Source organism: Spodoptera frugiperda, chromosome 11, assembly GCF_023101765.2.
Source record: "Spodoptera frugiperda isolate SF20-4 chromosome 11, AGI-APGP_CSIRO_Sfru_2.0, whole genome shotgun sequence".
In the NCBI taxonomy this organism is placed as follows: Eukaryota; Metazoa; Arthropoda; class Insecta; order Lepidoptera; family Noctuidae; genus Spodoptera; species Spodoptera frugiperda.
In genome coordinates, this window is record NC_064222.1 from 4,726,832 (window position 1) to 4,744,035 (window position 17,204).

At 37.8% G+C, this 17,204-nt stretch overlaps 2 protein-coding genes across 2 annotated transcripts; one reads left to right on the forward strand and one right to left on the reverse strand.

Moving 5' to 3' along the window:
- Positions 1–754: 754 nt before the first annotated feature.
- On the reverse strand, positions 755–16,561 carry LOC118274624 (uncharacterized). Its single transcript, XM_035592254.2, has 2 exons — positions 15,652–16,561; positions 755–2,212 (listed from the first exon to the last, which is right to left on the reverse strand). Exons 1-2 carry the CDS (start codon positions 15,657–15,659, stop codon positions 1,522–1,524), a joined length of 699 nt encoding a protein of 232 aa, XP_035448147.2. The 5' UTR covers positions 15,660–16,561; the 3' UTR covers positions 755–1,521.
- LOC118274622 (uncharacterized) lies at positions 2,938–9,162 on the forward strand. The gene is made up of 4 exons (XM_050696906.1): positions 2,938–3,336; positions 3,609–3,897; positions 7,120–7,448; positions 8,337–9,162. Exons 1-4 carry the CDS (start codon positions 3,291–3,293, stop codon positions 8,525–8,527), a joined length of 855 nt encoding a protein of 284 aa, XP_050552863.1. The 5' UTR covers positions 2,938–3,290; the 3' UTR covers positions 8,528–9,162.
- Positions 16,562–17,204: the final 643 nt, after the last annotated feature.

Sequence of the window (17,204 nt, forward strand, 5' to 3'; positions counted from 1 at the left end):
TATCAATATTTGGCACCTTCTTGAATAAATGTGTAGTTTTATGAAATGCTTTTGTACATACATACAACATATTATGTGTAAACAATCAGTGATATTATAATATCATTATATGAATGTTAGTTAGGGTGTACAATTATGGTCTGTCCCAGGCAAAGCGAATGGCATTTAGGTAAAATGATATTAAACAAAAAATAAATAATTTTTTACCTAAAAGGTAAAAAATAATTACCAGGTAAAGACCTGGACTGACTAGTCCCGAGGACTTCGTACGAGTTTGTTTTATGTTTAACGAGATGTATACGAGACCGCGTTCGGCGCTTTGATTGGTTGGTTGATAGGAGCTGGCCAATCAGAGCTTCAGTTAAACGTAAAACAAACTCGTACTAAGCCCTCGGTCCAAAGTTTGGTCGCTAAGTCGAATTGTTACTAGATTCTCAACTCATATCCTTTTATAATAAAGTTGAAAATCTAGTAAGTGATATTTATTCTGCAAATAGACTATAAGCATCACTTTTACTCTGAGAAGAGTTTACAAACTGAGAGGTCAGTCTCTTTATTATTAGTGCCAAACATACATACATTAAATGCACAGTTTAGTGACCAGCTTCCATTCAGTTTTTTGTATTGCAAAACTTATACGAACACACACGAATATACTTTGATTTATAGACATTAAACTGGTGGAAATTATTTCAATTATGTAAATAAAATATCAACATTTTGTACCGATACCCATTTTGTAGTCACAAAAACTATAAACATTAATAAATGTATAACGAATTAATGATAACTTTTTATAGAATGTATGTAATGTATAATTGATGTGAGATATAATTGGGATTCCAATAAAGAAATGTGTATTCTTATATCTATGTGTTAGATGTGAATATTAAATCATTTAATGTCCAAAATATCCATTATTGGCAACAATATTTATGTACCTAATCATTATTTATACCCAGCTACCAAAATTGTTTGTCTTACTGCCACACTCAGAGACATTTAATGATTACTTAAACTATTCCTTAGTAACGATTTTGTATTGAAAACAATTGCTAAGGACTGGGGTAAGTAACCATTAAATGACTCTGAGTATGGTGGTTACAGGCAGAGCTACTTTTAGCTCTAAGTGAGTCATGTTAATATGACTTGTATCGACTTATACTGGACCCCTTTTCAATTTACAATGTAAGACCTAAGCACTGCTCTATAATAAACTAGCTTTCCACCCGCGGCTTCACACGCGTGGTTTAGGATGTTATTTTACATGTAAACTATTATAAAACCTTCCTCTTGAATCTATCTAAAAACCGCATCAAAATCCATTGCGCAGTTTTAAAGATCTAATCACACATAGGGACAGACAGCGAAAAGCGACACTTTGATCCCTACATTATGGTGATAACACCGCGTTCAAACAAACACTTCATAATACAATTTTCGAGTTTATAAATATATTTATTTCATGTCAATTAAAGTTCGGTGGGCTTACAACTAATAGAGTTTCTACACTTTAAAAGTTTATGTACAACACATGAAATACTCTTCAGGACACCGTGGTACACTGATTTGCAGTTTGGCGCAGTTCCAAATCTTCTCACATCGGCATCGTGACCGGAACCTTCTTTTACCAGGGATTGGGATCAAGTTCTGCGAGAATGACCCTGAAGAAGATTTACCGTAGTAACTCAGCTTTGGTAATGGTCGGGGAGTCGATAGCTTAGTAGTTTCCTCGTAAACCTCTGTAGTTACTGTTGTATCTTCTTCGTACTTCTCTGTGATGGTTTCCTGATTTACTGTTGCTTCTGTTTCTGGTGTCTCCGTGTCATCTGTTCTGACGCTGGTAATACTCTCAACTGCTATAATGTCACTGCCTTTCGGTTCAGAGCTACTTTCCTCTGGTTTTTCACTTGAAGTTTCTTTGCTGTCTTCTGTTGAAGCGATAATCTTCTCTGTAGTAGATTTTGGTCTGTTTTTAATGGAATATATTCTGTCAGAGTAATTATAGATAGGTGGGCTGTACGCTTGCGAGGAGTTCCTTATTTCCTTCTCAGTGTCAGCTGGTATCGTAACATTTTCTATTCTAGATTCACTTGTGACAACTTTAGGTGCAGGAGGTGTTGGGTCTAGAGGCTTGATGTAAGTGATATTGCTGTTTTGTTGAGGCGCAGTCTGTGCTACGCTGACGCACACTAGTAACGGGATCAGTGATCTGAAAAAAGAAGATATTTGATGTTAGCATAGGGTGTTTTCTCATTGCGGAGTGCTACATGGAGGGTAAATTATCGGCGCCGCCTATGGTCATCTTATTAGGGGTGAATATATAGGCTAAGATCCCGAATGCGAAGATGCGAATGGGTTGTCTAAAAAATTTCAGTCCAGAATATGATTACTTCAAGGTTGACTATTTACTCGTATTTCCCGTCACAAGTCTATGAGACTTGTGAAATTTTTTAGACAACCCATTCGCAATATATTTATTGACTTATTTTATTTGATAAAAAATATCTTTCATCCATTAACCAGTTCGGTGAAGGTCGTTGTATGGCGGGATCCTATACTAATAGGGAGAGGAAGTGATTGGGCTCCGGTAGCTTCACTGACACAGTGAAACACAATGCGAGCGTTCTTTCATACCGCGCGGTTTTCTGTAAGGCCGTGGTGCACTGGTCGACCCAGGGCTTTCAATGCCTTTCTCTCTTTGTTAATACTAAAAAGTAAAATTATTTCAAAATATAATTTATGTAAGTGAAAAAGTGTTAAACATGATTTTAAGTTTGTATGGATTTTTTTTTAATTGTTGCTCCACACTTGTATTTTCCCCTGTGTCGTGGGTGCGTTTACAAACATACAAGTTCACATACACATGACACCTAGACCCGAAACAACAATTTGTGGATCACACAAAGAGTTGCTCCGTGCGGGAGTCGAACTCGCTACACGTTACGTAGCAGCCGGTTGCCCAGCCACCACGCAGTCAAATTGCCTCTCTTCTGTCTTTCTAAGGCCTATCGTCATTTGTTATTCATCATCAGGTGTAATTGCTGCTCACTGCATGTTCTTGGGCACGTGACTACCTTGTTTAATAAGTAGGTGCTTACATAAATGGAAATTACTAACACTAATCAAACATTTTATTGTTTTCGGTAATGAATAGTTTAAGAACATGATAAGATGATAACCAATATTGAAGTTTAAGTTTTAATCAAGCCTTTGTAGTGTATTCACAATTACTTAAATGTGGGAGATTATGGAATTTCCTTAATAAAGTGACTGTAATATTAGGAGCGATGAAGCGATGTCTGAAGGTTAAAGGAATACTTTATGTCTTCCTAGGTAAGTGTTCATAGATGGCAGTTGTAAAATTAGTCAGAACTGTTAAACTAAGAGCCTGTACACATCTCCACGTCATGACATAGTTAGTAGAATAAAATGAAGATAAAATAATAGGTTTTGATATGAAATTAAAAATAAAACGTTGTTTCAAGTCATTATTAGTAAATCAATAAAACCTACATCCGAAGATTAAACGAAACTTCGGATTCGAGAACCGGAGTAGGCTCCCAGGTGTTGTACAAACATATTTTCATGCAATTACATTGTTACAGTCGCATTTACACTAAGCGTAGATTTCACGAGTGCGCAGCTAAGGGAAAATGGCACGAAACACTACAATAATGAAAGACGCCTTAAAAATAAGTCACAAAAACAGAAACCGTGGGACGTCGAAACTCTACAAAATGATGGAAAACTTTACGAGAGATCACAGGACAACGTATCAGTCCTGAATATTGTAGATCAGGCAATGGCCGTGATGAATGCTCGTCGATATCATAGCAATATACCTTACGAGAATACTAAACTGTGTCACATTATAGCTTCTACATATCTTGCTTCGTAAGTTTTGTCCATGGATTTTATTATATTAGTCGATAGATTACAGTCACCTGCCATCATCCCAAGTCCCATGGGTACCTAAGCAGTTTTTGAAAGGCAGAGGACCGCGATGTCCTATAGTAAAATTAATGTTACTAGCTTTCCGCCCGCACGGCGCCGTTGCAGTTAAAACCTCAAGGATCATTGGAAAAATAATGACTTATTGGAACTTTATTTCTTGTAATGACAACGTCGGAGCAAAATTTGGGATACCACCGGTTTGTATCACATTTCATTTAGGTTGTGTAAAGGGCCTCTGCGCAGATTTGACCTCTTAAATTATCAATTTTGATGGATGATTGATAAAAATGTATAATATGAACTAATCACAATAATGCTACTTCAGGACGTCAACTTTGACTATAAAAAAGACACTTAGGAGTCAGAGCTACCCTACTACCTAGTAGACTAAAACATTTTCGACAAAATTAATGATCTACTGAATCGATGATAATGAAACATATTAGCCGTAGCCGCAGTGGCGTAGCGTGAGTGTCGGCCGCCCGGGGCGGAAGACAATTTTGCCGCCCCCTTATTTAGGTATATTAATTAAATTAATATACCTAAATAAGGGGGGGTATATTACACATTACATACATTCATAATAGAGAACTTTTCGGCGAGAACAGTCATGAATCAGATCACTCCCCGTGGTATAGGCGATATAATGTACAACGAAGCTACATCTCTACGCATTGCCAAAGTGTCAAGTCGGTTTTAAATTTCCTGCCACTCAACAATCCGATTCGCACGCCGCTGAACGCGGTCCAGAGGATGAACCTGGTTCTGGGGTGCCCCCGCCCACAGATGAGACTAGTATTCCATATGGGGCCGAACCTGTGCCTTATATAGAAGCAGGCGATGGGCTGCAGTGAAATACTGCCTTGATCTGTTGAGCACACCAAGCTTTTTCGACGATAATTTAGCCTTATCCTCTAGATGGCCACGGATATGGACGTCGCTCGAAATGTTGATGCCAAGTATCCCAATTCTAATACCGGGCTAAAAACGCCGACCTCTGTGTCTTAGTAGGGTTAAACTGGAACAAATTAAGTTCACCCCAATCTGAGATTCTCCGCAAAGAAGTCTCGATTTCAGACACAAGTCTGTTTCGGTTCTCGATGACGTTTTCCCGAGAAATGTCAGCGCGGCCGGTATAATAGGCATCACCTGTACTGTCATCCGCATAACAATGAATGCTGCTGATTTGCAACATATCATTGATATGGAGGAGGAACAAGGTAGGTGATAGCACGCAGCCTTGAGGGACACCTGCGTTTACAGACAGAGAGTCGGAGCATTCCCCGTCGACAACGACCTTAATGCTTCTGTCTGCAAGGAAGCAGTAGACCCATTCGCACAATTTCTCGGGAAGACCATAGGAAGAAAGCTTCGAAAGAAGCGCTTTATGCCAAACTCGGTCGAAGGCTTTCGCCACGTCCAAGCTAACTACCAACGCTTCCCCCTTAGATTCGATCGCCTGTGCCCAACGGTGTGTCAGGTAAACCAGAAGATCCTCAGCCCATCGACCTTTACGAAAACCGTATTGCTGGTCACTGAGTAGCTGGTGATCTTCTAGGTACCGCAAGAGCGGGCAGTTAATAATGGATTCCATTATTTTCGAGAAGAGGGAAGTTATGGCTATCGGTCTGTAGTTGGACGGATTTGTTCTATCGCCTTTTTAGGGTTCCGTAGCCAAATGGCAAAAAACGGAACCCTTATAGATTCGTCATGTCTGTCTGTCTATCTGTCTGTCTGTCTGTCCGTCCGTCCGTCCGTCCGTTGATGTATTTCGGTAACCGCTATTCGAAGTTTAAATAAAAATTAATATTTTTAAAAATTAAAAGGGGGCACACCATACTTGTAAATGATTAAAAAAAAAAAAATTTTTCAGCTAACATATCCATAATGGGTGTCTATGGTCTTTAAAAAAGACATTAAGGTTCTTAAAACAATTTTTCGTCAAAATTAACCGTTTGAAAGTTAGACGCTTCTAAAGTGGAAAAATGAGTGTCTCCCTTAACCCCCTCTAACTTTTAAAATAAGAGAAGGAGAAAACAAAAATAAATATATGCTGTAGATTTCAATAGAAACTAATAACGAAAATTGGTTTGAACCAGATATCATTATTAGTTTTTAAGAAATAAAACATTTTCAAAAACCGCAAATATAAGTTTGTCGTTCATACAAACACTATGTAAAACCAAGTTATTTTACAACTTTTATATTATGTCATCTACTTGCTGTAACGGAACCCTTCATGGGCGAGTCCGACTCGCACTTGGCCGGTTTTTGTTTAGGGATCGGATGGACCAAGGCCGTCCATGATTTCGGGACTACGCCTAAAGAGTAAGCTCATTTTATTCGGTCCAAATTTGTACAGTCGACTCTATCTAAAGGTTCCCTCTCGGGGCAGGACCACTCGTTAAAGATTCCATCCCCACTATCACTACTTTCTCCGATCTCTAGTTGCGAAAAAAATATAAAATGGTTGAAATATTTACAAAATATTTTTATTATTTATTGTTTAAAATTTGCCGCCCCCTAAAAAGTGCCGCCCGGGGCGGGCCGCCCCTGCCGCCCCCACTACGCTACGCCACTGCGTAGCCGTAGGACAGACTGAACCCTTAGTAGGAGTTTGCTCTACGTTTAAAGTAATCGAAACGAGAGCGCTTTCGGCGCTCTGGCTGGTTTAGTCCGAGATCCCAGAGCCGTCAGACATAAAATATTTTTACAAACATATAACCTTCGGTTTACAGTAGTCTTGTATTACTTTTGTAAATACCTGAATGTTTGTGGAGCTTGCCGAGTGACACCTGCGCAGGTACCAGGTGAGAAAGGTAACTAAACATTAGACTCACTTAACGTAAATTTTTATGTCTGATTTTTATATATGTTTTGAAGAATATTACTCTGAACTCATATTAAAAAAATCTGTCACTTTCCATGGACCAAAACTTTTATCAGACGCTTTAAAGCTGTAAAAAATATTGCGCCTTACAAAATTGTAATAGCAATATATGTGAGATTGGAGAGAAATATCTCTTCAGTAGAGCAGTAGCACATTTGTAACATTCACGATGGTAACTACTTTCGTACAAATCATCTGGTAAAACTATGATGATTTGTACTAGGTACTGTTCTGCATTACAGTAAATAAATAATTAAATACGTGTTTTTCAGTGTCCCAGATTTAAGAAGACACTACAATTTACGGCACTTCTATCAAGGAAACTTAGAGTATGAAGTGGGATACTTGGTGAACGAGATATTGACGAAATATCAAAGGATGCTAGAAATATTTCACATCGCACAAAGCCGATTTTATAACCACCAAAACGAAAATTTTATTACAAGCAACTACATGCTGTATTTGTATACGAACGTACTGACGCTGGGCAAGGGGACTGGGTCACTGTGTAACTCATTAACTGAACTGGGAATCAAGTACAAGGGTCTACCAGCGACTGGCTTTGAAGATTATCACATCAAGAAGAAGAAAAAAACACGCAGTGAGTTTAATTTCACTTTAGATACCTGGGGCCTTAGTCTGCTTCTGCTATTACAATTGTGTCAGAATGGTCGATCACTGAGCAGTGCAAGAGGGATGGAGCTATACAACCTACATAGCTCCGTCCCTCTCGCACTGCTCAATGATCGACCATTCTGACACAATTGTAATAGCAGACTAAGGCCCCACTGTAGATAGTGTAGGCACAATACGCAGTGCTTGACCTGAGTTGCAAACGACGGCGATTTAACGGACTGTGGGTGCAGGTACGGATCGGTTATGTGGGTATGGGTACGGGTGAAAAAACGGATACTTAAACAATTTAGGTGTCCGTCCCAATTAGAGTTTGAGAGCCAAAAAAGAAAAACAAATAATTATGTAGGTAAATCACACGGAAATGGAATCTACGTGTAAAATCCCTGGGATTCTCTAACTTTTAAAACACTGAATCTCATCATTAGTCCTCCACATCGACCGACAAACAACAATCGATTTGTGTAGTAGCTGTCTGTTTTGATTTCAAGAGAAACGATAAGAAATCTTAAGTACCTACCTACTGATATGAAGATGTTTGATACAGATGTTAGAAGCAATGTTATAGTCTTCGGCACGTAATGCAATTTTGGCAAATATTTTTTTTTTAATCATAACAATATTCCGCCTATCGTACAGGGATTGATCCTCACAAGCATCGTGCGCAGACGCGGCGACGTAGCGCTGACTATTGAACGTCCGCGTATTTTTAGTTAATAAAGTAATTTTCTTGAAAAAAATTATAACAAAATCTTGCCAAGTTATCTGCCAACCTTTATAGAGGAAGTCATTATTCCACGCGGACGAAGTCGCGGGCAAAAGCTAATAAATAAATATATATTTTTTTTTATTGCAGGACCACACTCATCGTTTACAATGCCTAGGAAATATCAGGATGCTGTAGATGAGTATGAAAGAAAATTGCACCAAGGAAAGAAGCGTAGGAGACGAAAGCGTAAGAGAGACAGATTTGGGAACCTGTACATTGGATACGTGCCGACCCGTCCGCCGTGGAAAAACAACTTCAGGTTAGTCTACTATTTGTGAGGCACTAGCAAACCTGGCGAACTGGGTGTCTTCAAGGCCCGAGTGAATATGTTGCTTATGGGCAGACGTGCTCCACCGTAGGCCGCATCATCACTTACCATCAGGTGAGATAGCGGCCAAACGTCGACCCATAAATGTAAAAAAAAGAACTCGGCCACCAATGATTTTCCGTTTTCCTGCTTTTTAACTCAAGGGGCAACTCTTTGTCTGACCTACAATTTGTGGATCAGACAAAGAGTTGCTCCTTGCGGGAATCGAACTCGCTACACGTTGCGTGGCAGCACGTCCAGCCTCCACGCCATACTTGCAGCCAATATAATGCACGCCTCAAACATCACATTAGTTATTTACAGGATTGTAAAAAAGTCATGATGGAGAATGTTAACGTTTTTAGACATTGTGTAACTATGAAGCCCTCGATGTAACGAATTGATCTGTAGGTATAGGTACTTAGTTTTGTCGTACAATCAAAACTGACCAAATTATATGCATCTAGGGTTTTGATGACTTAAATTTCTCATACAAAATTAACGTTGTACTGTGACGTCATAGTACAACGTCTCATATATTGTATTTCTTTTTTAATTTAGTTATAAGTTTGGTTATCACCTAACAAAGTTGTAGCTCTTTAAATAGACAGATGCGTATGTAAGTTTTTTTTTTGCCTAATATTAACATTGTCAATTCTAAAAATGCTTGTATATACAAGACTACTGTAAGCCGAAGTTAAATGCTTGTAAAAATAAGATATGTCTGATGGCCAATAGAATACGGCTGGAGTATAGAGCATATCTGGTGATCGCCGGCTCCCTGCTGCTTTTCAAATGGAAACCATAATCATAACATTATAATCTTTACGTGTGTGTGAAATTTTAACGACATTTCCATGTTGTATTCAAATAAATGAATATTAAAGGAATTATAATTTGTGTTTTATTACAAACTTACGCTCAAATGTTACTCAATTTTAAGTTGTACTTAAATATCGTGCTATCTCTTTCACTTTATAAAGAATTGTTAGTGAGAGAAGTAGTTTTGAGAGCGTCTTAAAATTGAGTAGCGTTTGAGTATTCGGACATTAAATTAAAAAAAGAATAAGCTTTCATGCAGCTTGATAACTGGAGACTATAGTGGGGATTATGGTGAACCTCTCGAACGTGAAGGAGGCTCAAAGTCTACCAGTGGATCGCCATAGGCTATTGATGATGATGAAAAGAACATTTTATATGCACCTTCATGCTTTGTATCCCCGAAGGAGCATATTACTAGAGAATGGCATTACGGCAAGTAATGCCACTGTTCAATATAAACCCACTTTTTACCAATTAATTTTGTGTTATAATTCTCATATAATAGGGGTGAGCCTATTGCCACATAGGTAGGTACTGGGCACAATTCCAGACAGCGTGCTACTGCTGAGAATATTTCGAAAAATCGGTAATGACCCAGTAATACTTTGCCCGAATCGAACCTGAGACCCCTTGACCGGTAGTTGCACTTGTGACCACTCGACCAACGAGGCAACGACCAAAGATATCTAACTATTTATGGATAACCAATTATAAACAAGTCGGCGTCGTGGGTGGCAGAGTGGCGGAATGCTAATCATGAATATGGGCCTCTAGCATGGCTTGAAAGTAGTCGAGATCCTCGTCAAACATAACTGTTTACGACAATACACCGAAAAATAATTTTAATTATTTTTTAACATAATAATTAACGTCTTACAAACACGAAAGTAAGTAGCAAGAATTACTCAAATAATATGATCAATGAAGAGAGTTTGGGTACGAGTACCTATATGGAAATATGCCTTATGTATAGAGTAAATATTGGCAGACCTTGACCTAATGTATGAGCGTTATGTGTACATACGCTACTAAGTACATTCAAAATAGTAGGAACGCTATATTAAGACTATGTCGCAGTATGATCATAACATATACTAGGCTACAGTATAGTTATATCCCTAGGGACGGCTGGGGACATGACTACTGTAATGTTAAGGTAAGTGTCAACAGGCCCGCATCGGTTCAACTGATGGTAAGCGATCAGCGCCGCCCATGGACACTCCCAACACTAGAGGGGTTACAAGTGCGTTACCGGCCTTTTAACAATACAGATTACACAGAATCTTATTATCTTAATCATTAATCATAAGTGTGGGAGAGCCATGCTTCGAGACGAATGGGCCGGCTCGACCGGAGTGATACCACGGCCTCACAGAAAACCGACGTGAAACAACGCTAGCGTTGTGTTTCGTTGTGTGAGTGAGGTTACCAGAGTCCCAATTCCCCCTTCCCAATCTTCCCAATCCCCGATACCCGAACAACAACCCTTAAATTCCTTACCCCCAAAAGCCGGCAACGCACTTGTAACGCCTCTGGTGTTTCAAGTGTCCATGGGCGGCGGCGATTGCTAACCAAATCTGCTGTCACGCAGTATTTTAGACATACAAAGATAATAATAATATCAACATTTGATTAACACCTGTTTACCAAAGGTTATGTCAAATTATTTAATAGGTGTTCCATAAAGTGTAGATACAATACATTACAATCATGCGGCTGAAATATGTTTTTCAGCCTTGCGAATTTCAGCGACATTTCGATGTTGTAACTTTCAGTGTTACGTGATCAAGGTTCTGTTTGAAATATAATTTATCACAAATAAAAACGACGAAAGACGTAAGTAGGCAGTCAATTGTAACTGTGAATGAACAGTTTTTTTTTCTGAGAGGGGCAAATTATCCAATGACTTCTCTTGCCGAGCTGTAGCCTGGTAACCCGCTAGGCACCCCGCAGCCCCAATATTAATTTGGTACCGCCGTCACTATTTATGGGCACGCACTTATCGTGGTGCTAACCTGTAGCTTGGCACCCTAGGCATTTGTCTAGTTAGCTTTAGGGGTAATACGGCTCTGAGAAGAACAGTGATGGTGACGTTATAAGCATTGTTCGGTTATGATTAACATTGTGTGCAATTTTTACGGGGCACGAAGCCCTTAGCATCTGCTACTCTTTTTACGTATCTGGAGCTGCGGACTACCTAGCGAGTTTACCGGGGCTCCGGCTCGAAAAGTAGGAGTAGAAACGGGGTGGTTTTTAGTCAGTAAGAGTCTAACACTCCCTCTCGCCTCGCCCAAGGCGGGAGAAGAAACTGGATGATTTTCCCCCCTTGAAAAAATCTCTTTTTACGTGGGTAATATGCGTTTGACGACATAAGTTGATGTAATATTTTAATTATTTAATTATGAGTGTTTAAGGTTACCTACACAGGCTTCATCCCAAGCCCCATTAACCTTGCATTGTTCGTAGAATGCAGCTCAGCTTGTTAGATAATAACAAAACACATTCAAACAAGTTCATGCAGTCATATTTTACGCAATAATTTAAGTATTTAAAACAGTAGTACTTAGTTGTAACGTAAACAAAAACATTCGATTCTGTAATAGTGTAGATGACTAATTTTTATTTCAATGTCCGTCTTGTAGATTATTTTAAAATAATAGACATGTATTTATTTTCTTACGGAAACAAAAATACTTTCGAAGATATATCGATCTGAAATATCGCGAGACGTCACTTCTAGACACATTTTATACGTAGAAATGACGTATTTGCTCCCACTACTAAACTTTGTTTCGTTTTATCTAAGTATTGTAATCTTACATGACATAATAAAAAAATAAGTGTCTAAGTTTATATTTTTTCATTACTTAACTCACGGACTAAATAGATTTTTAATTTTCATACCCCTTCGTTATACCTATTTAATGTTGAAATATGAACGCAGTCCCTATTTATTAAATATATGTTTTAGTGAACGCATCTTATTTTACAATTTATGACAGTCAATGTCACCTCTGTCTCTCTTGATTAAACCGTTCCCCGTTCAAACTACGCTCCGTCCTTTTATTTCAATAATCCTTAATCTAACTAGTCAATCCATAATCATCTGATAGTTTTCATTATTTAGTCGATCTCCATATTACCTATACCTATTCGATCTAGATCTCGCGATATCTAGATTGCATTCCCTTGTTAGGGCAGAAACAAAGACTTGGTACCTAATATGCTGAAAATAAGCTGAAATTAGGGCGCGCGTTCGTGTTGCATAAGTGTTTCTTGTCTGTCAATAGCGTGATGAGCTGATGATTCGAACCTTCAAATTATATCGACAGTAAATCGATGATTAGGCTAGTTAGTAGTTCTAACACGTGCCAAATAATACCTACGTAATTAAAAATAAATAAACAATTCTGAATTAAGTAATTTGTATTTAATTTATTACCTATCTTGATTTTATTTTTAGCACAAACGGATAATCGCAAATTACGTTAATAAACTAGAGTAGGTTAAGTGAGATGAGTATAAAATAATGTAATTAATTTATACGTACATTGATCGTATCTACAATTTTTATATGGACCTATTATTAGAGGTGAGCTAGACACGCTAGGTAAGTAAACTATGTAAAGTAGGTGTTAGGATGATTTTCCACCAGAGATGGGCCATACTACGTTTGATGTAAATGCGTTTGTCACCAGTCATATTCATTGGTACAGATAGCACTGGTGAATATTATCGACTTAACTTAGGTACCTTTGTTTTTTTATATAGAAATTTGCGTGCTATGGCTTCCCTACTATCGATACATCGCTTACTCGAACTGCGCATCTTCCTCGCACAGCTACAGAGCTTAGTATCAGTGGAAACAGTCGCATAGTTTTACAGCTTAGCTATTACATCTTCGCTTGCGTTTCATACATGAGGACGCGAGTTCAAAACTTGGATGTGACATACCAATGTGACATTTTCCAAGTTATATTAACTTTTTAAGATTATTTACACCACAGACGAACGATTAAGAAAAAGACATCGTGAGGAAACCTAGTCTTTATCATTTCTAACCCTATCCTATCCTACTTATATGATAAATGCGAAAGTTTTTGTGATCATGTCAAAACGCTGAAGGCATCGGGATGAAATTTGGAACAGGGGTAGATTATGGCCTAGGCTACTTTTCAATCCTACGGGGACGCAAGCACCTAGTAAAAGAATAAAAATAACCGTGCTAGCACTCGTTTGAAGGTTTGAACCATGAAGTAGTATCTAAAAATCAGCTAATCATTCTGTCTGCAATTAATCGCGGCATAATGGCATTCCCTGTATTGTTTAAACAACAATGAATAGTTTTTTACTTATACAACCATGTTGCGTTTTATCTCTGCTAAGCTGTGAATGTGTGGTTTAATTTTATTGTGCTAGTAGGGGCGGCAGTAAGGTAATGCGTGTGTTTGATGATAGGTCTTAATATATCGGCTAAGGGCCTGGTTCACCACCTCTGTAGGTATAAGTCCCGATAGACTTATGTTACAGACAGTTCATACAAATTTAGTTCGTTATTTAAATATAAGTAGGTATCTGGTATATACCTAGCGGCAGCTATCCACTGCGGAAGAATTTCGTTTCCCACGCCCTCGTGTGAGATGGGACCCTGGGGTGGGTTTTAGTCAGTAAGAGTCTAACAGTCCCTTTCATCCACCCCAGGCGATAGGGCTTCATGACGATTTCCCACTTTGGGGTAAAAAAGAACAGCGGCTATCCAGATATTGTGAGAGGCCCTAAGTACCTATATAAAAATAAGTATAGGTAATATAAGAGGTCGTGAATAAAAAGACGTAGCTTAAAGAGCGCTGAGCTACCCGATCTCTATCATACATGTAGAATGTAGTTCTTGCCACCCAATAACATTAGTTTTGACCCCAAAAAAATATCATTGGGTAAAAAATTAAAACCGGATGACCGTAAAACCTACTAGCTACTCGATCGGATACAGATTGACAATAGTCTCATATTTCCTGGGAAGTTATTAGACAATGGGACCTTTGGTTGTATTACTTGGGCAATATTGCGGAAACAACTTAGAATAGACAGACAACCTTCTAAGTTCAAAGACATTTTATTAAATAATTAGCTGTTTCCCGCGGTTTTGTTCGCGTAGAAGTTCATTATAAGTACAACAAAATTTTATCCCAATATTTTGACGCATTTTTTTAGGGGTGAAAATTATCCAATGACTTCTCCGGCGAGCGAGTTTCTTGGACAAGGCGAGAGAGTGTCAGACTCTTACTGACTAAAAACCACCCTGTTCCTATTCCTGCTTTTCGAGCCGGAGCCCCGGTAAACCCGCTAGGTAGTCCGCAGCTCCGGATCAGATATTTTGACCTATCAGGTGGAATTTTTAAAATCCCTTAGTGGGTGCCCAGTATGACAAAGTATACAGTACGAATTTTATGTTTGTAGCATTCATAGTTTGCGCCCGGCGATGATGAATTTGTCAATGTATATTAGTTTATAAATGTAGATAAATATAAGTAGTATTAATTAGTTACATCTACATAAATAGTTACAAGAAATAGCGACCTTGAGTAATTATGTAAATAGGTACCCAACTACCATAATCCTGTGTAACACGCGAGGTGAATATAAATGAAGAACGAATAATTAATTTGCAAAATAGTTAATGAAAAGTAAACACAATATGTCCAAATTATATTGGCACAGCTTAGACAAACGAGCCTATTTGTTTAAGAAAAAACTGGTTGAGGTTTCTTTTGGGTTATGGGTAAACAGCGTAGTCATTGGTGAATACATTTTAAATCAAAATTATCTATTTTTAACGGTTTGTTTAGCTTGACGCGTTCGTTTATTTTGGGTCTTTAGTAATTGGCATTTCACCCCCTCGATCTGATTATTTTAGTACACACTATTAATCTTGATGACCATACAATAATATTGTAGAATTTAACTTTTTCTAATTATTTATTTTCCACAACAAGCCCTATCATGGATATTAAACGAAAGAGCTTGATTAGTGGAATAGGGGTCACTAAAACCGTGTAACACAAACAAAATATTAATACATTAGGTACTTATTTGCAAGATTTAACAATTTCTATTAAAAATATATTAAGAAAAATCACAGACTAAATAAAAAAGAAATGACAATGAGAAAAAAAAGATGTCCCACACACACTCTCACACACACATGCACACACAAATCACTAAACATGCACTATCGATGTAAAATAAAGGAAAATAAAATAATTGTGCACTGACCGATACATTTCTACTGAGGACAACAGATCTCTCGTGCGATTCTCGATTAACAAATAACAATCCGAAGACGAACCACACAGCTTTATAAGCAACCTATTTATATAAAACAACACTGTAAAATACGCGCCCAATGCGGACCGCGTATGTTTTTTTCCCGCCAAACGGTAAACGACTGAAGGCAGCCGGCCATACAGCCTCTAGCAGAAAAATGGTAGGGCGTGCGACTAAATATTAATTTATAATTAGTTTTTACGTTATTAGGCCTCTATTAGGACTTTTTTTTGTGGTCTATTAATGGCCAAAAATTTGCGTAATCATGTAATTTGTGTAAGTAGTAAACTAATACTGTATCTAATTAAAATGTCATTATTAATGACATCAAAATGGATCATTTAGATCCTTAAAGTAAAACGCAAACAACCAGAAGTTATAAAATAAATAATTAGTAAATTAATGAATGACTCACTAATTTTGTTGCATTGGTGTGAAATTGCGACATCCAGCGTTTAAAAATTAAAAAAAAAAACACGATGACTCTCACAATGAGGAATCTGGCGACTAGGCCCGGAAGGAACTGGGACCGTCACCAGCTTTAATATTTGGTTTGTCACATAAATGATAGCAAAAATCAATTGCAAACACCCAAATCGAACAGTCAGGCGAAAAAAAAAAAAAATTGTTTAAAGTACATAAGTAGAAAGCGAGCGAAGAAATATTACTTTGATTCAAAAATATATTGTGCTAGCTTTTGCCCGCGATTTCGTCCGCTTTGAATGAAGATTTCTGGTAGAAATTCTGTCTATTCTACGTCTGTAGCAAATATAATATTGGCAATATGAGATAATGTGTAAAGTTCGCAACAGGTTGATTCTGAATATGCCTTGTGTGTAGATAATAATATTTTTTATTTATACCTAAATTATAAAAAAAATATAGGTAAATACCATAGGTGTTTATAAATTACGCAAATAGGCCTTCCTAATAGAATTCCTATATAATTTATTACTGCAATTACTTTAATATTGTTAATGAAAAACAAGTGTTCAATTAAAACAATATTAGCACGGAACCCGGCGAGTTAATGAGACGCCATTGTGTGTGTCTTGTAATTGCTTGAACTTGAACAATATTCCCAGCGCTGGGAATGTTTCTGCGGAATTATGAATATTTTGTGTACAGTGATACCGGATATTGTGATGACAGATTGGGTAGAGACAACAGACAACACTGTTATCGCTATTAAGACTTTATTTCATTTGTCGTAACTCAGAGGGACATGACAAATGTGTTTTGTTGTTTGTTATTATATGTAGTTTCCCTATTCCCCTATTACCCCTATCATGTTGTTTCCCCTATAAAATAAAATATACGTGTATTATATTTTATGTTCTGATCCGGAGCTGCGGACTACGTAGCATACCGGGGCTCCGGCTCGAAAAGCAGGAGTAGGAACGGGGTGGTTTTTAGTCAGTAAGAGTCTGATACTCCCTCTCGCCTTGCCCAAGAAGGTGGGATAAAAGAAATTAAAATACTTGATTGCACAATAAAATTTG